At 40.5% G+C, this 22,397-nt stretch overlaps 2 protein-coding genes across 5 annotated transcripts; both read left to right on the top strand.

The window, feature by feature from the left end:
• Positions 1 to 268: 268 nt before the first annotated feature.
• TRAPPC13 (trafficking protein particle complex subunit 13) lies at positions 269 to 22,262 on the top strand. 4 transcript variants are annotated; one of them, XM_075182801.1, is made up of 13 exons: positions 269 to 697; positions 8,615 to 8,683; positions 9,564 to 9,663; positions 10,570 to 10,654; positions 11,260 to 11,387; positions 12,151 to 12,223; positions 14,219 to 14,263; positions 15,324 to 15,341; positions 19,068 to 19,201; positions 19,469 to 19,667; positions 20,261 to 20,361; positions 21,035 to 21,182; positions 21,322 to 22,262. In XM_075182801.1, the coding sequence occupies exons 1-13, from the start codon at positions 652 to 654 to the stop codon at positions 21,427 to 21,429; spliced, it is 1,254 nt and encodes a 417-aa protein (XP_075038902.1). In that variant the 5' UTR covers positions 269 to 651; the 3' UTR covers positions 21,430 to 22,262. The 4 variants fall into 4 exon arrangements, with proteins under 4 accessions (XP_075038902.1, XP_075038919.1, XP_075038896.1 ...); XM_075182795.1 differs by having other exon boundaries at positions 272 to 697; positions 21,032 to 21,182; XM_075182818.1 differs by lacking the exon at positions 15,324 to 15,341.
• Positions 3,740 to 5,261, top strand: SHLD3 (shieldin complex subunit 3; the record flags this gene model as incomplete). The annotated part of the gene is made up of 1 exon (XM_075193769.1): positions 3,740 to 5,261. A coding segment is annotated over one exon (825 nt), but the record flags the coding sequence as incomplete, so codon positions are not given.
• Positions 22,263 to 22,397: the final 135 nt, after the last annotated feature.

The raw sequence follows: 22,397 nt of genomic DNA, 5'->3' as shown, positions 1-22,397 counted from the left end.
ACTAGAGATTAAACTACATATAGTTTAACCAGTAGTACTATGTTAAATGGTATCTCCGAACGGCGCCTTCGTAATTAAGATTATATATTCAATTCAGTATCCCCCCACTGAGTGAAGAATGGTTCAACCGGAATTCTGCCAGTAGTAGCAGCAGCAGTCTGCACACATACAGTGCAGGCGACACTGTCACTGCGCAGTAGCCGCCATATTTAGTTTGGGAAAACAAAAACGTCACGTATACAGTATACGCTCTCTTCATGCTTCCTTCCATCCATCCATATACATATGCTGCTCCTTTATATACACTGCCACCTCAGTTGCACATACAGTAACTTGTGTTGCACTTTCCTTTCTCCTGTTACACTCATACCTAATTTGTCAGAGTTTTTTTTTTTTACTGTAGTGCATTCCGTCCAAAGCAATAACGGACAGAAATACATTATCTACTACACAGGGAGACGATCTCACGGGCTGTGCTTTATTGTTACATCGGCCTTATTGGCAGGTCACATGACCGGAGAGCGAGACGGGTTACATTGCTGGACAGATCATAATCTGCGCATGCGCGGTCTATTAATATTGTTTTGATCCGATCTACGACCCGTACACACTCTCCTGCTGTGTGTTGTGGCTGTGGGCTCAGCAGGCGCCATGGATGTGAATCAGCCCAAGCAGGAGCACTTACTGGCCCTCAAAGGTACGGTTGTTATGGGTAGACTGGTTTATGTGCGGGTGTTGGGGAGCAGGCCATTGCTTCTTCCCTCTGTTCTGTCTCCACATGGCTTCCATTGCTGTCCCCCAGCCAGGCCTGTGTGTTCTCCTACTGACACATGTCTGAGACTCGGGTGTATCAGATACCCATAGGGCAGAGGTGGGCAGCCTGTGGCTCTCCAGTGGTGGGCCATTATGTTTCACAGAATAATCTTTTGGACAAACTAAGGGTAGCACAGTAAGAAATAAAGGAAACTCTTAGTTCTTCACAATATTGGGAAAGAGGAATTAGTTAACACGATGGGTGATATAGATAAAAGGATCCACTAGTTGTCCTGTATAACTGCATATGTGCCAAGTGAGGATACATTTGGTGCACAGGAAAATACATGCCCACAGTGAACTGCTGTATCATGGTACAATATAGCCTTATTGCATAAAGAGTGCTCACTGGTTGAGAATGCTGCTGCAGCTTCTCTTGGGTACCAGCTGCTAATGGCAATCAATATTAGCTGGGTGATCTGTTTTGGCACTAAAGTTGCATTTCCGATAGTGAACTCCAGCCAATAGCAGTTTACTAAAGCATAAAGTCTTATCAAGCAACATGAACTCCATATGGTAACTGCTTCTTATGGGTTTGAGTTAAATACTCTTTGTAGGATTGAAAATACACACAGAATTATTTACCGTCAGTGTGGTAAAGGTAGCAATAAACCAACACTTACCGTTTGATTTGTGTAGTGAAGTTGTGTATATGGTTTTTGTGGTTTTTTTTTTTGGTTTTTTTTAAGTATATTTATCATGATATTGTCTGCTATACATAAAACACATTTTTAAAGTTGCTCTTGATTGCATGCTCATGTTCTAGCATGCTTAGGTGACTGTCATCACTATCACTCGATACCTACACCTGGCCTGTAGCTGGGGCAAGTGACATGACTGAAAATCACATACCTTAGAGATGTCAATGCTTGAATTGGATGCTGCTGTGTGCGCTTGAGCTCTGCATGCCCTTACTGTACATTGACTACTCCCATTTCCCTCCCCCATGACATCGTAGGCTTTCGTAAGTGTCCTTTGCGCTCAAAGTTGAATTGGATGTTCTTGCATTGTGAATTGTCTGTATATTGACTCGGCTCACAAAATGACTGACTCCATTGCGTGTAGGTGAGAGGAGCACTATAAACAATCGGAGGTTGCAGCACTGACAGCGATATCAGTCAACATTCTTTGGCCAGGCTAATACACAAGTCATTTTTAATCCACAATGGCTTTCAATCTCAAATGGTCACCTTGTTTTTGGAACTGAAATGAAAAGTTTTGTAAAGACTGAAACACAAGTAGCTAACTTTCACGAATATAAGTAACGATTAAAGGGGAACTATTCTTACACGTTGTAGTTGCCTCTGCTTATTGTTTAAAGCAATGCTAATTTTATCTCTTGAAAGTACGTTTTTAAAAATTATAATAACTGTGAATACATTGTACGACTGTCTGTAGCATCGTCTTATAGTGCTGCTATTTTTTTTTGTAGGGACAGTTGTTAACGAATGCCAAAACCTGTTTAATGAAGTTGTAAACCTCTAGCTAGCACTGCTTCGTTGGGTGGATTCGTCTCTATTGCTACCTGTTCTAACCCATAGGCCTGTTATATTTCATGAGCGGAAACACCTGTCTTGCATTCAAGCAGCTGGGACTGCAGTGAACAGTATATCTGGGAAATTATTAGATTGTACAGAATTTTTTTGCCAATCAGAAACCGTACCCGATTTACTCCAAGTTCTAGCCGTCTCAGTCTCTTGCAACTCTCACCTCTCTATGGTGTCCAATGCGGCAGACCCCTGGTTCAGTATAGGCAACTATGGGGCTATCAGAGGATGAACCCAATCGGATAGATACATTATGAAGTAGGGCAGTTAGTTAAAGACTTCAGCTGTTGTACAGTGAGTCCCACAGGAAGGTCTGCATATGCTAGAGTAGAGACCTAATAATCCATCAAATAATCAGCATGATAAATATATCATTTTTATTGTGATCAATATTTGAAGCAAACCTATCACCATGAATTAACAGACCCAGGTGCATCAAAACTTACCATCATGTTTTAGAAATGTTTCCTTTGTCTATTCATTTAATATTAATTATTATTATAATTTTATTATTTGTATTGTCTTCCCCTGAAATGGAGACGGTCAGCAGGGATTCTACTGGGTTCATAGAAGCAGTAGTGGCAAGGTTCATCTGTTTGGGTTTTTGGTGTATACAAACATTCCTTTCAGCCTAAGTAACTTCATATATACATAGATCTTCCTTTTGTTTTTCTCTTATTCTCTTTCTTACCAGAGTGTTGCTGTTTTCTGGCTTCACTACAAAGCCTTTTGCCGAATATGGTGTCTGTGCCCACCTCGCCAACATGAATTGCTTTTAATGGATGCAGCAAAAAATGTTATAACTTTCTGAAAGATGTTAATATTTGAAATAATAGCTATAAGCAGCTGGTGAGCAGGTCCTCTTACTTTTCTGTCTGTGTTACCCAATTCTGTTTTATTACTGTGCGTTCCCAATTGTATAATGCTGCTGAATATGCTGGAGCCATATACATTTTTATGATGAAAATATAAGACCAGTTCTTGCAGTGCCACTTGTAAACTGAAACCAAGATGTTTATTATCACAACTGTTATGTTCCATGCTTTTGCTTCAGGTCAACTTCACGTGTGATAAGACAACATGGAAGCCAATGTGGTGGAGTTGTGCGTTGCTTGTGCTCTACAGCTACATAATGGGCACTAACACAATATAATTTAATGACGAGAAATACCATTGTAATAGCATCAAGAAATTGTTATTCAAGCATTTCATGTGTCACTGTGATTTATTTCAAGGACTATGACGTCTGTTAATGGAACCAACATCTTCATTCAAACAAATCTGCAACAAAATTATTTGCACAGTTGACGTGACCAAAATGTTCCAGGTGTTGCCAGAATCTCTACAAAGCCGGGCAGGCAAACAGCATGGTGTAACGGTGGCTGGACTGGTGCAGCTGGTGTGAGAACTTTATTAAAGTAGTGATTGATGTTTATAAACTGGAAATGGATGTAATTTTGCATTATCGAACTTTACAAAATAGGTTGGATGAGTTACAGAAGATAGCAGCAGGCTCATTAGAAGAATTTCCCCTCCGGCTCGTGCCAAAATTTGATCCTTGGTTTCCATATCATGTGCGGAACTTTATCCTCAAGCCTCAAATGCATCCGCCATTAATCTCAGTAGAACTTTGTTCTAAGATATCCTATGGTACCTTTGATCCAGTCCAGGTGCAGCCCTTCATGTGCTATGATCCCACACCGGGCTTGTTAGAGTTTAAGCCAAACGTCCATACGGAAAACGTTGATGATAAGCAAATAGTGACATCAAAGAAGGATGGCTTCATGTGTAGTCCACAACCTATGAATGAAAATGTTTCCAAGGAGATCGCACATGTGCGATCATGGAGTATTTGTACGCAAAGAGCTAGTGGTGAAGACCCAATCCTTGCACCATCTGAGCAGCTGAAAGACATCTTGGAAAGACATAGGTTGAATTTATTCCATAGAGGACGATGGACAATTTTACCATCAGCCTGTGGTGGTCTGAGTTTGGAGGAGGTCTGGGGGAAGTTAAGCAGATTAATGAGGCACTGCCACCTTCCAAGCTGCAATGCTACAATGAGGAGAGACATCTGTGAGATATGGATATTCTGTGACTTGCGCTATTGTGAACATATTGGGACATTGGTTCGGTTAGAATTAAAGCTCTGTGGCAGAATTGACTTGTTTGTTCATAAACATGGAATTATTTTAAGTATGTAGTTGCTGATAATCTACAAATAGTCTATATCAGGGGTAGTAATACTGCAGCGCTTCATCTAAAGCTAATCTGCACACAGTAGTGACTTATGAGGAATGGTTTGGAGTTGAACACAAGTCCTGTATTTTGAGCAAGACACGTCTTAAAATATGGGCAACCTTATTTTCTGAATATTTATGCGTCAGAGCAAATATGTCAGTTGTTATCAACTTGAAAAACTTGTATATTTGCGGTATTTGTACCTGGTAGGGAATAGGTTTCAAAGACTCGTGCAACACAGAATAGAGTTTATCTCAAGGATTGTGCTTAACTTGCACTTGTACGCCCTTACTGTACAGCATTTGCATATGAATGCCCCTGATCTGCCTCTACAAGCAGAAGGGGCAGAAGTGTCAGATACGTGTCATTCAGAATACAGTTGCAAGTTGTGCACATGCCCAGTTCAATCAACATTTGCAAAACACACTTGTTCAGAGCGAATGCAATTGTGTTCATCTCAAAACCATCTCTGTGGCCTTTTGCGTCAGCATTACAAGCTATGATTTGCTGCGCTAATGTCATGTGACTAACAGCGTTTACTGAGGATAGTAGGACTAATGATTGGGTAAGGAACAAGAGTTTTAAAGGAGAAGAAATCCCTATTGAGGAAAAATGAAGACCCTTTTGTAGCTGTGCTTATTTGTGCAAGAAAATTAAAAATGTCACCCTGTAAACTTTTTACATTTTAGCATAATGTAATATTTCTGAATTCCAGACACACTCCCGTAGTGGGTGTCAAATTCCAACCCTCTTTCACTCTTTAATGCCCTACATAAATTAATATTGTTTTATATATCATTAAATGCTGAAGCTTATGCCACTTGTGACCGTAATTGAGGAAAGATTTTATTATATGCAAAAATCAAATATTTTAAATAGTTTTTAATGAAATACAATTCTGATAATTTTGATGTATTTTTTTTTTTTAAGCCATTTGCTTTTTTTTTATTGGCGCACATCTGTGCATTATTTTTCTTAATACAAATTATGTGAGATTGTAGTGGTTGTGCTGTTTAATCAGCATTCTCCCTGCTTTCTATAGTCATTCAATGTTCTCCTGGCTGGTGTCCCGCGCAGATCAGACCATTAACAGGCTGAGACAGGGGTGACTGCAGCAAGAACTACCGCTATGCTAGCTGGGAGCGGGGGTTGTTTTAAGTGGAATATGCCTAACTTATGTTAGTTTTTATATACATTTTTAAATATAAATTTACCCCATTTTACATTACTCCACCCTTATAGAATGTCCCCCGTTGTGTGCTTCTATTATTGCTTGACTTGAATTACTTTATGGCAATATGAAAATGTGAATTTTAAACTGCAGTATTTAAATTGATTTTCATACCATCCACATCAGTTGTATCTCCTATGGTAATTACACTGTATTTTGTAAACTTAAATAAAGATATATATATATATATTTTTCATAGTTGTTTACATTACAAATAACATTTTGTGTTTTTGATTATTATATAGTATTTATACTAGACATCTCTGCATAAAACCACATTTGGAGTTTTTGTAAAGTAGACTTGTCGCTTATGCAAGTAGCAATTTGGTCTAGAACTGCCATATTGGCTGTTTCAATAACTGCATATTTAAAAATAAAAGTCCCAATATTATCCTTTTTGAAAATATGTAAATGCATTCACTGGGAGTTCCCCACCTGCTATTTACAAATGGTTATAATGTCAGAGTAGATGGAGACTGATTAAAATAATGAATTTTATCTCGTATGAGGTGCATTTGACACCACAGTCTTGCCACATATTGAGATTCATCACTACTCTGCTTCTGGGAGGTCCTGCACCTAGCACTATCTAACTGTGACTTCCTGCCTGCCTCAATCCTTTCTCACATTATGACATTGCCCCTGTCACATGCAGTCCCACAAATACGATCAAGATGGTCTGGTCACTGCCTCTCACTAGATGAGCATGTTGTTGCCTTTGTGCTCCTGTGGATATTGCAATGATCTGGCTAATAAACGGAGTACACACAGACAAACAGGACATGAAGACTGAGTGCAATAAAGAGCTCTACCTAGTCCAACGAACCTTCAAGTAACCGAGAAGTATATATTTTGTGAATAATGGTTGGCAATATCTGTAAAGATTTATCTTTAATTTACTGTTGTATTAGAAAATGTTTATTGGTAGTTACAGGTTCACAATCAGACTGTGTAACTTTAGAATTTTTTCGTATAGGTCTTTATTTAAATGAAGATAAGTCTACATCTGTATTACACAGGTTCTCTACCTAGTGACATATTCCGTTTCCTCGGCTCTTGCACACATACTTTTACTTGTATGAATCATTATTATCTTCCGTCGCGCTTTACAGAATACAAACAGTAGACCATACAGGGTAAAACTACAGAACAAAAATGAGTAAAACCAAGACTCCAATAGCTCCACGCATGGCAAATACAGTGAGGCTGGAGGCGCAGAAATGGTGTTAAGACAGAAGGGAAAAGGGCCCTGCATGTAAGCGCTTATATCCTAAAGGGAGGGCAAAGAGACAGCAGGCACAAGGGGAGTCCGTGGAGGGGATCTAGGGAAGAGAAGCGTGTGCAGGGAAGAGGGAACAAGCATGGAGAAAGTTGGGTGGATGGCTGGTAGTCTTTGAGGAACAGATGAGTTTTAAGTGACCTTTTTTAAGGTGCACCGTTTAGGGGACAGTCGGATGGAGTGAGGGAGGTTGTTCCAGTGAGAAGGGACAGCCCAGGAGAAGTCTTGCATTTTGGCGTGTGATGAGGGGATCGGTTTGGAGGAGAGGCGACGGTCATTGGTCGTACACAGGGAACGGGCGGGTGTGTGAATGGAGAGGAGATTAGAGATATAAGGAGCCGTGGAGTGGAAGAAGGCCTTGTAGATGAGGGTGAGGAGTTTGAAAAGCATTCTGTGGGGGTAAGGGAGCCAGTGTAAAGTAAGGCAGAAGAACATTGGCGTGAAAGGAAGAAAAGTCTTGCAGCCGCGTTGAGTATAGATCGAAGGGGGGCGAGGTGGGAGTGGGGAAGGCCTGTGAGGAGAAGGTTACAGTAATTAAGACTGAAAATGATGAATGTGTGAATAATGGTTTTAGTGGCATCCTGAGATAGGAAGGACTGGATGTGGACAATGTTAGTTGGAATCGACAGGATTGGGCAAGAGATTGAAAGGGGGGTGGGGGGAAAAAGACAGGAAGGAGTCGAGTGACACCCAGGCAGCGGAGTTGAAGACAGAAGAGATAGTGTTGTTGTTAACAGTGATCAAGATCAAGCTGGGGTGAAGATTTAGAAGGAGGGAAAACAATGAGTTCAGTTTTTGCAATGTTGATTTTGGGAAAATGTAAGAACATCCAAACGGAGATGGTGGATAGGCAGTCGGATATATACGAGAGAGGAGGGACAGGGGTGTCGGGAGAAGAGAAGTAGAGTTGAATGTCATTGGCATAAAGGTGATACTGAAGGACGAGTAGGTAGTGTAGAGTAGTGAAGAAGAGAGCCCTGGGGGACTCCTACGTATAGGGGGGGTGAAGATGAGTCAAGATTGGAAACAGAGGAGCGGTTGGCAAGGTAAGGGGTGAATTATGCGAGAACAGAGCAAGAGAGGCCGAGATAAAGAGGGGTCTGCAACAGGAGTTGACGATCCACTGCGTTGAAGGCTGTAAAGAGGTCCAGGAGGATCAGCTGGGAGAAGTGGCTGGATTTGGCTGGGAGGAGGTTGTTAGTAACTTTGGTCAGGGCGGTTTCAGTAGAGTGAAGAGGCGGAAGCCAGATTGGAGGGGGGTCAAGGAGGGAGTTTTCTGATAGGTGCCTGGTGACACTAGTAGTTACTAGCCTATTTTATGTGTTTGATAAATCTACTGGTCTTGGTCTTTTATCACCTTTACTGCTGATAAAGCAGCACCAGTTACACACATGGATATATATTGCTTTTACTCGGTAGCTTGTTATGGATGATGAGGCAGCATGATATTTTAATGTATGAAACCTGTAAAAATAAATTCTCTCTCTCTCTTTTCCTGTCCAGTGATGCGCCTTACAAAACCAACCTTATTCACAAATATCCCAGTGACATGTGAAGACCGAGACCTTCCAGGTAATTGTGTTTACCTGCATTAACCTGATGATATCTTTTGTTGCCAGTCATGTCGTATTTACACTGCTTGTAGTAGCCAGGACATGTCTGGGGGTGATCTTGGGCCTGACGTCTCGCTCACAATGCCATGTTCCTTAATTTACTATCAGAACCAACTATGTTTTGTTTACTTCAACATCACTAGTGCAGAAGTGGACAAAGTGGGGGGGAAGTTATGACCGCTGGATGTAGAGAAATAATGGGAGTAGTTGCTATGAAGATAAGTGTAGTTGAGAGAGTAGCACTCGCAGAGACAAGGGATAGGTTTATTTTCATTTTATTCACCTTTTAAATGTTCACTGTAAGTTATGTGAATAAGTTACTTGGCATATATAATGTTCTGCCAAGGTCCACAGTCTATCTGCATTAGAATAGTGCCACCCAGTGGTCAAAGCATGGCGGCATGTTAGAGCATTTATGTAGCGTAACAAAGCAATATTTTATGGACAGTGAGGCACTAAGGCAAGGAAGTACCTTTCTTTTACTCTAAGAAATGATGTACAAAGCATTTCTACTATTCAAAATAAGTAATTTCTGTTTCATATGTATAGATTAAAGTACAGCTGTAGTTAAATTTATATAGCTTAGATAGCATTACACCTATTGTGCTTCATTTACAGTTAGGCGCAAAACAAAGAGGAAAAAATTTGCTCCCTGTCAAAACCATGTTGCAAAAGCAGCCAGTGTTCTCTGTGCATTGCAACATGCTTTGTCTATGAATACATTTGTTCTATTTTATTTTAGGCTTTTCCAGGCCCTTGGTGTAAAATATACTAATTATTTTACATTGGATGGTTTTTATGCTGCGGTTATGTTAATGTGATCCCTGTTCTGGTTATAGGTGATCTGTTTAGTGCTCTCATGAGGGAAGATCCATCTACTGTCAAAGGAGCTGAAATATTAATGCTGGGAGAAATGCTGACATTACCACAGAACTTTGGGTACGACACTGATACTTGCATAGTTTAAGGTTAATTAACACTATAAAACTGGCTTATCTTTGCAATAACATTTTCTATTCTTGTTGGTTGTAATTTGTAGTTTATTTTGGGTTTACAGCTGTAGTTTTTGTTTCAATCCACTAGAGGGCACTTTTTCAGTGTATCAGTAACTACTTTAATACAATAACAGAGAAGATTCCCTGTTATTGACATTGATTCGTGTCAGTTGTAAAGTTACAAGCCTATTATCGGCAATGCTTAGCACTTCATGCTTTCTGGATAAAGGGTTTTGTCTGCCTAAAATATACTAAATTTACGTTTAAAATTTCCTCCCCACCTCCTACATATTGTGGCAGTTCTCCTTACAGTGAGATTAGGAGTGGTGCTCGGTTCTCATGTCTGTTTGACCAGCAGCGATTATCTACTTTCCATCCAGTTTTCAGAGCTTCCTTGAAACTGAATTTCCAAATAAAACTAGGTATTGTCCTATAAAACTGCCTCACTTGTTCCAAGCATAGAATACTCATAAATGCTTTCAGTAAAATTACATTCTCTAGCTCATATTCTGAACACAATCTTATTTTTTGGAAAATGTCCTTTTTTGGGGTTTCTTCGGCTCTTATATACAACTATATGTAAATCTCAGAACGACATGGTTGCAGACTGTATTCTACTGTGAAATGTAAAATACACATCATTATGGTGGTTGCTAAGACCGCCACAGAACCAGTTCTTGTTGTAGATCTCCTCTTAGGAAAGCCTCCTTTAGTTACTTCTTGTGGCTATTGCTTGTGTTTGCCAGAGAATCTGTTTATTATCACAGGTTATATAATAAAGAGGGGTGAACACTTGTAAGATGCAAATTATATTTTATATTTGTTTGTTTTCATCTCCTTCAACGTACAGAAATATCTTTCTGGGTGAAACATTTTCAAGCTACATAAGTGTACATAATGACAGCAATCAAATAGTTAAAGATATACAAGTCAAGGTAGGTTGATTTCTGTGACTGTATACTTTGCTACGACGGGACAGGTTGACTGTTTACATGGCTCATTTCTGATTATTACTGTGTTCCAGTTTATTAATGTTATGCCCATAGCAATAGGAAGAAAGCTTAGCAAGGTTCCTCCTAGGTTTGCAAAGATCCGAATTAATCATTTATTTGTTTTACTTTTCATATGCGCAGGTTTATTGTTCACCTCTTTCATGTTGATTGTTTTAACTTGATTAATTCGAACCAACACAACCTATTGTTTTCTAACTCTGATCAAGACCAACCACTGGAACTCACACAGGCTATCTATATATTTCTATATTTACATGAAGCGACCGTTTTTGGACACCTTTGACCAGCGTAAGCAGTTACCATACATTTATGCACATATTTCCACATCCAAAATTGAAGGCCACGCCTAACTGTTTAATGATGTGTACAACGGAAATATATTTAGATATAGTCTCCCTTTTAAATATAGAATATGTAAATGTAGCCCTGGAGTGTTCTATAGAATGAAGAGTATATTTATGATGTCATAATCTCCAGCACTGTGCAGTGAGATACCTAGCACTTTGATGCTTGTTTACCATATCTAGGCAGATCTCCAGACAAGCTCCCAGAGGTTAAACTTATCTGCATCCACTGCTGTGGTGGCCGAACTTAAACCGGACAGTTGTATAGATGACGTCATTCACCATGAAGTCAAAGAAATAGGCACGCATATGTGAGTCGTGTTTTCCATTAATGAAGGGGGGGGGGGCGGGTTAATAGAATTCAAGGTAATGCTATGTACAATATAACTGCTCAGATAACACCATCTTTCTTATTTTAATGCATTTATTTACTCCATATCTCGGTGTTACTGTACATGAAAAATAAGGTTAACTCTCCAGGTTAGTATTAAGTGAATATCGGGGATGGAGTTTATAGTGTCTTACTTCCTGGACTTGTATAATCCCTATATTTGTGTAAGACTGTTTGCTGCCATATTCCTCTGATCAGCTCTGGGAGCGCCGATTTGGCAGAGGAACCAACTATATGAGTGTTTTGGAACCCTGCTAAATACAATGAATGGCGAGCAAACAACTAAAATACTATTATTAAGAATGGAGGGGCGATTTAGTTAATTTCACATTTAACATTTAGGTAGGACAGCGACACCAGGAATTTCGGAAATGGTAGACTACTTGTTTAACCATACAAAGCTTATAGCATTTCAACAAAGCATATTTCAGACATGGGTACCCTGTTTGGTACAGCAGGTGGGTTGTATTAAACCTCTTGGTGGCCTGTTCTACAGGTAATTGTGTAGAAAGGGGTTTTGCCCACAGCAGCTCATCAACTTGTCATTTTTTCTTGTACAGTTTAGAAAACAAAGGCAAGTCTTGTTGCTGTGGGTGACATCACCTCTTCTGCACAGTCTTACCTGTGGAGGAGTTACCATAAATACCTCAACGCCCTGCACCCCTTGTATTTCTGTGTTTCAGATTAGTGTGTGCTGTAAGTTATACCACCCAGACAGGGGAGAAAATGTACTTCCGGAAGTTCTTCAAATTCCAGGTAAGGTTTTCCGAAATAAACACGAAATGGCATATTTAGTACAATGGTGATGGCACAAATGTTACCCTTAACAACCGATCCTATTCAGTAATCTTTCTAGCAGACATCTGATTGTTTACTTAAGTAATAATGCCTGTAGAACACTGTATTATGTGCCAGTAATGCCCTGTCTAGAGATGATAAAGGCATTTCAATAGGAGTGGTAAATTTGAGAAAGTCCTTAGAAGTACAAGACATCCACCAATAGCGTTCTACCCTGAAATTTCTTGAGGGCATCTCGTTTCTTTAGCGTGCCAAGGCTGAGGTTATGGTCAACATGAAGAGTAAAGAATAACTGGAGCTACTTGATGATGGGCTGTTGCTGGGGATTGGTTAATGTGGAACTTGGCAGATCAGGAGAATGTAGAAATAGGTGAGAGAAGTTCTAGAACGTGAATGGGACTGAGATATGTATTGGGGGCATGGTAGATAGCAGAGGGGATAATGTGGAGCTGAGCTTGCAGGGGATCTTCTTGTAGCAGATGAAGATTGCTGGTGGTCACTATCTGCTGTTCTCCACAGTTTAACTCTGTTTTAAGTGATTTTCTTTCATTTAATGAAATAAAAAAATGCATGTATCCCCTAAACTGACTGTAAAGATAAAGGATTTATGTTGACTAATGTATGTCTCTATTTAATCTCTTGAGCATAGCTCAGAATGACACAGGCATACAATGAAATAGAATGATAATGGCGCAGGTTGATGCGGCCCTCCCTCTTCATTTCCATAAGTAACTAGTCCGGCTCAGAGGTGGGGAAGGAGACCACTAAATTCATATATTACATAAATTCTAATAGGTGCATTATAAACCAATCATTACTGTTATTTAATGTGCCTACTTCCTTACTCTATTTCATGCTGTCCATGTGCATCTGTCACCTACTCACAGTGGAGGCAGCCATTCATTTTAGACAGAGCTAGTGGTCATGAATGCAGCTTCTGTTCACCAGGAACCGGTGCCAAAAAGTGCCCCAGAGAATTGATTGGCTGCTTTCAGTGTACGGACTACTCGCATTGTAACCTGTAATAAACTATATCTTAAACACACCAGCTTGGTCTCTCTTCTTCCATGCTGTAGATTTAGCAGAGAGGCCTGGTCACTGAGAAGTAGAAGGGTTTGTTTTATTAAACTGACAGAGATAATGCCAGCAGTGCCTCGGGGAACACTAAGGGCCACGTGTTGGTGGGTGTCATGTTGCAATGAGCACCTCTGACACCTGAGGCCTGATTCATTAAGGATCTTAACTTGAGAAACTTCTTATTTCAGTCTCCTGGAAAAACCATGTTACAATGCAAGGGGTCCAAATTAGTATTCTCTTTTGCACACAAGTTAAATACTGACTGTTTTTTCATGTAGCACACAAATATCAACTTTAAATTTCAGTGTACAAATAAGCTATCAAGTATTTGTGTGCTACATGAAAAAACAGTCAGTATTTAACTTATGTGCAAAACAGAATACTAATTTGCACCCCTTGCATTGTAACATGGTTTTGTCCAGGAGACTTAAATAAGAAGTTTCTTAAGGTAAGATCCTTAATGAATCAGGCCCATGATCTGTGATCATACGGACACTCCTGGCTATGAAAGGCTTATTGTGAGGAATGTGGTAGATATTCTGGAAATTGGTCGCTATAAAAGTGGATGTTATCTAACATACATGTAATCAATTTTTGAGTGTGTATTTTGAATACTGGGATTAGAGCAGAACATTGTTTGGGTTGAGGCCAGTGTTTGTAGTGCTGTCAGGAATCTATCCCAGTCATTAGCAGCACTGTGCAGGATTCCACTCCATCCTATGGAATGTGCTTCCTAGAACAACATGTTGGGAGTTTTACCGATCTGTAAATCGGTTCATTTGGGAGATAATGGCAGACTGGACAGGAGCAGAACTTCCTGGCTCATCTCATCAGATGGATCTATCACTGTATAACGTTCCTTCTGTTTTGACACAGGTTCTTAAACCTCTTGATGTCAAGACAAAGTTCTATAATGCAGAGGTGAGTCTGTGTCCTGTTATGTTCAGCATAAAGGCAAATGATAACGTTTACCTATAAATATTTCTATTTGCAATGATTACACAATGCTACATTGATGATCTAAGAATCCACTGTAATAGGAGCAGCACTAGCAGCAGCATTACCTATAACAAGGGGTGTTTTGTGTGACATTGGCCTTAATACGACTGTGTTTTAGAGTTTACCATGGAATTATGAAAATTATTGCAGAATTGAAAGAAAACCAGTTACAGCTATAAATTGTTATTTAAAAGAAAAATGAGAGAAAGCCTCTGCCGGGTAGTGGGGGGGAAAGGCCCATCAAACGACAGTGCTGCTTTGTGGCTGGCTCTCCAGGTAATTGTATTTCATTATAACATGGGGCTGTAGTGGGCGTGTCTGATCCGTTGTGAATCCACAATACAGTCATTCAAGTGAGATTGCCCACTACACAATTATTTTATATCCAGTGCACCTGATGTTGTACGATGACACAATGAGCCACATGCATGCTTGTCTTTACTAATAGTGTAGCTGCCTCCTCCTCCTCTTGCAGCAGGGGTATGTAAATGCTAAATAACTGTAACATGTTTGGTTTTGTTTAAATGTGGTGGTTGGTAAATGACTAAATGAGTCCGTTCTATTCTCTTTTATTTCAACATGACACTGGTTAGAGGGGGTTGTCCAGCTGCCACAAATAACTCTGCATGGGAAAGATTGATGCCTCGGGTGTCCATGGCACATGATTGGTTAGCCCTGACGCCCATCCAGTCACATGACCATGCCATTCCAGCCATCACCAGTGCTTTAAAAAAATATATATATATTTATTTTTAAATTTCAGTCTAGAGCAAAATAATGCATTGGTTATTCTACACAGATGGACGCCCCCCTTTAAAGCCGATCAGCGTTGGTGTTTTGTTGTATAGAACTGTCAGATAGCCTTTACTAATGCTATGTTAGGCAGCAATTTAATATGTGTATTTTGTTCAGGCATTCCTATTTTTAACATTTAACCCTCATTTCTTTCTCTAATTTGTTTTTTTTTATTTTCCCCCATTAGAGTGACCTCAGTTCTGTGGTAATTTTTTTTCCATCATTTTGATTAATTCTTAAGAGCTGTTTACATTTTTTTTTTCGTTTCTGCCTGTTAACGGATTAATCTCATTCTGAAATTGGTGCATAATGGAAAAGTATGATCACAACCAAATATTATTATATATTTTTATTATATGTTGCCCAATATATATATATATATATATATACGCCAAAACTTATGATTGTACTTTTATAAAATGTACCCTTTAATGGCAGTGCAATTTTACTGTACTCTGCCTGTTTACCAAGCAAATCTAATGTAGTCCTTACCAATTGTATGTTCCCATAAGCTACAGCACCTCTTACATTATAGACTGGTACCAGTTCCCTGGTACATAATCGGTACCAGGGAACTCTGGGCAGCTTTTCCTTTTAAAGGAATTATGATGCCACTGATTTTTCTATGAACTTGTGGCACAGACCCATTACAATCTGCCACGCCTAAATATCTTGTTGATGACCCTGCTTTTCTGTGCTGCTGCTTATTTTTAACTTCACTTTCTGAAATTCCACTAAGCCTTTCACTCTCCGCTGAGAATTGCTTCATTGATATTTACCTGTACGCAGAACATGGTTCAGCAGTAACGCAAGCAGTGGATTATGGGAGAGGAGCCGTATATTCCAAAGATCATTGATCTATTCACAGATTTTAGATTTATCCCCATTTAGTGAAAGAACTGAGGAGAAAACAGATTGAAAATATAAATATTTTCGTATTGTAACAAAATTTTGTAATTAAACCCTTCCCATTCTTAATTTCCCTGATTATAATGGAGGATGTTTTACTGTATAACTTTGGTTTAATTATTCTGTCTGCAGTGTTAAATAGACTTTTTTTACCTATTATTTTTATTAAATAATAGCAAATATTTAAAATTGAGTGTTCATCATCCCCCTCCTGTAACATTGAAACGTTATAGTCCCCTGTTATAATATATGCAGTCCTTTTGCAACTTTCCAGTTGTTTGCCTACAGCTCCCACACTTCCCAGCCAATTGTTTGCTCTCCACAAACCTGAAATATGAGTTGTTGTTAGAAGTATTTATGGAAGTCTCAAACATATGTATGTGATGTTCTCTCTGTCCTCACCCAGCATACCTTACATCTACATTACTGTACGAAGTACATGTTCCAGGGTCAGTCAGTCAGCTGCCCAGGTCTAACCCTCTAACCCCCAGAGGTGCTGGCATACTGCAGGGACGGGTGATGTGAGGTGTGCTGGCATACTGCAGGGACGTGTGATGTGAGGTGTGCTGGCATACTGCAGGGACGTGTGATGTGATGTGAGGTGTGCTGGCATACTGCAGGGACGGGTGATGTGATGTGAGGTGTGCTGGCATACTGCAGGGACGGGTGATGTGAGGTGTGCTGGCATACTGCAGGGACGGGTGATGTGAGGTGTGCTGGCATACTGCAGGGACGGGTGATGTGAGGTGTGCTGGCATACTGCAGGGACGGGTGATGTGAGGTGTGCTGGCATACTGCAGGGATGGGTGATGTGAGGTGTGCTGGCATACTGCAGGGACGGGTGATGTGAGGTGTGCTGGCATACTGCAGGGACGGGTGATGTGAGGTGTGCTGGCATACTGCAGGGACGGGTGATGTGAGGTGTGCTGGCATACTGCAGTGATGGGTGATGTGATGTGTGCTGGCATACTGCAGGGACGGGTGATGTGAGGTGTGCTGTCATACTGCAGGGACGGGTGATGTGAGGTGTGCTGGCATACTGCAGGGACGGGTGATGTGAGGTGTGCTGGCATACTGCAGGGACGGGTGATGTGAGGTGTGCTGGCATACTGCAGGGACGGGTGATGTGAGGTGTGCTGGCATACTGCAGGGACGGGTGATGTGAGGTGTGCTGACATACTGCAGGAACGGGTGATGTGAGGTGTGCTGGCATACTGCAGGGACGGGTGATGTGAGGTGTGCTGGCATACTGCAGGGACGGGTGATGTGAGGTGTGCTGGCATACTGCAGGGACGGGTGATGTGAGGTGTGCTGGCATACTGCAGGGACGGGTGATGTGAGGTGTGCTGGCATACTGCAGGGACGGGTGATGTGATGTGAGGTGTGCTGGCATACTGCAGTGACGGGTGATGTGAGGTGTGCTGGCATACTGCAGGGACATGTGATGTGAGGTGGGCTGGCATACTGCAGGGACGGGTGATGTGAGGTGTGCTGGCATACTGCAGGGACGGGTGATGTGAGGTGTGCTGGCATACTGCATGGACGGGTGATGTGAGGTGTGCTGGCATACTGCAGGGACGGGTGATGTGAGGTGTGCTGGCATACTGCAGGGACGGGTGATGTGAGGTGTGCTGGCATACTGCAGGGACGGGTGATGTGAGGTGTGCTGGCATACTGCAGGGACGGGTGATGTGAGGTGTGCTGGCATACTGCAGGGACATGTGATGTGATGTGAGGTGTGCTGGCATACTGCAGGGACGGGTGATGTGATGTGAGGTGTGCTGGCATACTGCAGTGACGGGTGATGTGAGGTGTGCTGGCATACTGCAGGGGACGGGTGATGTGAGGTGTGCTGGCATACTGCAGTGACGGGTGATGTGAGGTGTGCTGGCATACTGCAGGGGACGGGTGATGTGAGGTGTGCTGGCATACTGCAGGGGACGGGTGATGTGAGGTGTGCTGGCATACTGCAGGGGACGGGTGATGTGAGGTGTGCTGGCATACTGCAGGGACGGGTGATGTGAGGTGTGCTGGCATACTGCAGGGACGGGTGATGTGAGGTGTGCTGGCATACTGCAGGGACGGGTGATGTGAGGTGTGCTGGCATACTGCAGGGACGGGTGATGTGAGGTGTGCCCATCACCACCTCTGTTACCAGATGGTAACCACTGTGCAGATCATGTGCAAGCCATCACAGATTAGTGAGAACATTGTATCTATAGGTGAAAGTGTAGGAAGATTATTGGCAGTAGATAGTATTGATGTTGCAGATCTTTGTTTTTTTTGTTCTTCCTGTTGGTAAACCCATTAAAGGACACTGCTGTCAGTGTTAGCCAGAAAATTGCTTCTACTAGAGAACAATAGTTTGTGTTCAGCTACATACCAAATGCAAATACAGTGTTGATTATATCATGTGTTCTCATGGTAGGAGATAGAGATAAGTTGTCACAATAGTGACAAAACTATACACAGGATTCTGGTGATGTCACCTTCTCTCAAACTGGCACGGTGAGGTGCTACATAATTTCTGTACGTTTGGTCCTGTCACCTTTTTAAAATATATATTTGTAAAGCACCTGAATCGTTATAGCGATGGGCGCAATATATTACGATCAAAAATATAAATATATATATTATAGTTTTGGGGTTTTTTAATTGTTATTAGTAGACTTTGTTTTAGAAGACAACTTGTATTTTAGGTTGGTGTGGTCTTTTAAATATGGGAGTATTTGATAAAGAAGCTCTGAAAAGCAGCAAATCGCCTTCCCTGCTGTGCAGACAAAGCAGCACCTCCTCCTAAATCTGAGCCTATCCCACATCCATTGCTTGCTCCAAAATACCATTTGACTAACTTTGCTTCTGATTCTTACGTTTTGGATGCCGGTTGGAACGTCCATTAATCGTGATAACTTTGATTTCCAGGCATGACACTAATCACATTCAATAAAGATGATCTAAAATGCATTGTGTCTACCTCCCTTATGCTCAGAACTTGCCTCTAACAACCTGTGTGACTTTGCAGACAGATGAAGTGTTTCTGGAGGCCCAAATCCAGAATATCACCACTTCACCGATGTTTATGGAGAAGGTGTCCTTAGAGCCGTCCATAATGTACAACGTGACCGAGCTGAACACTGTGGTCAGTGATGGTGAAGGGTAAGGATACTCCAGTGTGTGCATATATAAAGCCTAAGCAAATCCGTAAAACAAACGTAGAGAGGAATTTATAATGGTAAGGAGGGCTGCATGTGGTCCCCTTATTGTGTCCCACTGGCTTTGCGTGTTTATATATTTGTCAATTCAAAGTATTTTTCTTATTCCACTGGAGACTACAAAAGTGCACTGGTCACCCATATTGAAATGTCTCCCAGCTGTGCCACCTAGGATTAGATACCTTGCTGACCAGTCATCTCTGCACTGTAGGTTATCTACATTTGGAACGAAGACTTATTTACAGCCCATGGACACGCGACAGTACTTGTACTGCTTGAAGCCCAAACCAGAGTTTGCTGAGAAGGCCGGTGTTATCAAGGGGGTCACAGTGATCGGCAAACTGGACATAGTGTGGAAAACCAACTTGGGGGAAAGAGGAAGACTACAGACCAGTCAGCTACAGAGAATGGTACAGCACCAACATAGAGCCAAAACCTCTCTGGCTCATACCTAATCCTAATGTTTGATATGTTGGGGAGTTGTTTAGTTTTCAACTGATAAATATATAACCTGCTAAATAACACCATGTAAAAAACCCTTTAAGAAATAAAATATCTAGTGCTGAGTACTGGGATAATTACAAAACATTTATTTAAATTGTTTCAAGAGGACATAAATGTTTTACTAAAGAAAACTACCTGCTTACTGCAGTTGTCAATATGTCCCCTTTGTACAGCTCTCACACGGCTTACCTTTAATAACAAATAAAAGAATTGATGGCAAGATGAGGGTCACTTGTATAATATATAGTAGTATGTAGGTAACAAGAGATTAGTCTTTTCCGTTTGAGCCTTCCTTAGATATGTGGCATCATCCTTGCACTGATTTCTGTTACACCATACTCTGGGGTTTAGCTGTGGATAAGGTGGAGATTTTTCAACTATATAGCAACTAATTCTTGTAATGTGTGCTCATAGCAGGAAACTGACTTTGTCATTCAGGGTTTCAAATAATTATTGTGTATAAAAATAAACTTTCCTTTATATTTCTGTGATTTTTCAGGCTCCAGGCTATGGGGATGTAAGGCTTTCTTTAGAGACTATTCCAGATACTGTCAATCTGGAGGAGCCGTTTGATATCACGTGTAAAATCACTAACTGCAGGTAATTTCACCTCCGTTACATACACGTTTACCTACAGGTAATCTCACCTCTGCAGGAAACTTTTCATTGTGTGCTACTGTACTGGGCTTTCTAATGGCGTGGGAGACTTTTTAATAAACAATGCAGTCACTTTTGGGAAGACTATGTATTTCTCAAATCATAACTTTTATTGGTCAGTTTAATATATGAATATTTGCAAACAGTTTCTGTAGTGCAATTGTTGAAAAACATTTCAATGTTATACCTTTTCTACAGCACTGAAAGCTGCAACTTAGGTTTTTAATTTCCTTTGCTGAAACAAACAGTGGTAGTGGCTTCCTGCCAGGTGATATGATATATAGTGAATAGGGAAGGTGAGAGCTTAGACTTGTTCTTTACTCACTTGGCCCATGTAAACTGACCCCTTCAGGAAACTAGTAGATACATCTTATTTTCCAGTAGAAAACCGCACAAAACTAAAAGCAATCATTTGCAAAGCTCATCTGGTGGGTGTTCCCCTTTTTTTAATGGCCATTTGTCATCGCATTGGCATCATCTTGTGCATAACTCACATAAAATACCTGTTTGCCAATGGGTTATAAATTTTGCCAGCTCACCACAATGAGACTTTTCTTTCTCTTCTATACAGTAAGATCTAGAATAATGATGCATATTCTTCCCTTCTCTCTAGCAGTGAAAGGACCATGGATCTGATTCTGGAAATGTGTAACACAAATGCAATTCACTGGTGCTGTGTATCTGGAAGACAGCTTGGCAAACTCCACCCCAACTCCTCCCTCTACCTTACACTCACACTGCTGTCATCTGTACAGGGCCTGCAGGTGAGTGTTGCATCAGGATTTTCTGCTTTTTTGGGATCAGAGCCATAACCTTAACGTTTTAGCGACTGGGGCGAGAAGCAAAACTGTTATTGAGCTTTATTTCTGGAAATTTAATGAAGTTTCTTTTTTGTTTCACTAGAGTGTTTCTGGATTAAGGCTCACGGACACGTTTTTGAAGAGAACGTATGAATATGATGATATTGCACAGGTCTGTGTAGTATCTTCAAAAATCCAGGTGGAACATTAATTCAACAACAGGTTCTAGAGATTCCTGGAACTTCTGAGCAGACCTACACAACTGAAGCAAAGTCTGTCTGTTTATCAATAACTTTAACATGTTTTATTGTTTAATATGTTCCATTTATGAGAGCCAGTGTATTGTTTTTATCTTCAAATGAAATGTTTTAATACACTGTATTTTATCTAAGCTCAGAAAAAAGTGTAAATATGATTATTTATTTGATATCAATTTTTCCATCTAGCTTTAATTATCCCCACTCCTAAAATAAATTTTAAACAATTAAACCAGTTGCTGTATTTCATTAAAGAACTGGTTAGTATTTGATAGGTGCAAATGCAGCTCCCTGTAACGGATATTTCAGACTAGTGATTTGGGGGCCATTTGTGGCAAATTTTTTATGATTTTCTGTTAAATTCAGCCTGTCCTTTTTTTAACACTTATAATAGGTATTCTCACATTTAGCAGTTGGCTTATTACGAGTATGTTTTCCCGGTGGATTCTTTATTCTTTTTGTTTGGTTTTTAAGACTGGGATTGGATATATATTTAGTCTATAATGTAATAATAATAAGGGGGTTGTTACCTCTTGCTAATGAGGCCATCACGTACCTTCATCCTTTGAGAAAATACTGGCTAATTCAATATTTAGCTGCAATATTCCACATTTAAAAAAAATCAGACATTTCAATCTGACTAATAGAAGTTATGTCTGATGGACCAATCCATTGTTGTATTGCTTTCTGAACACTTTTTTGTTTTTGATTTTTTTTTGTTAAATTTATAAAGAAATTTTCATTTAAGTGCAACTTTATTTTGTAAATAAAACAGATTTTTTTTTCAGATTGTTTTTTTTTTCTTTTCTTCTTCTTTGTTTTATACATATACACAGAACAGCCCTTTAATGGTGTCTTCACATGGGTGACAATTCTGCGTTTTAATACGGGAGCAATGAGGTATTGCAGGACTATTACAGCT

Source organism: Mixophyes fleayi, chromosome 1, assembly GCF_038048845.1.
Source record: "Mixophyes fleayi isolate aMixFle1 chromosome 1, aMixFle1.hap1, whole genome shotgun sequence".
NCBI classification, from domain to species: Eukaryota; Metazoa; Chordata; class Amphibia; order Anura; family Limnodynastidae; genus Mixophyes; species Mixophyes fleayi.
This window is presented reverse-complemented; position numbering and strand designations above follow the sequence as displayed.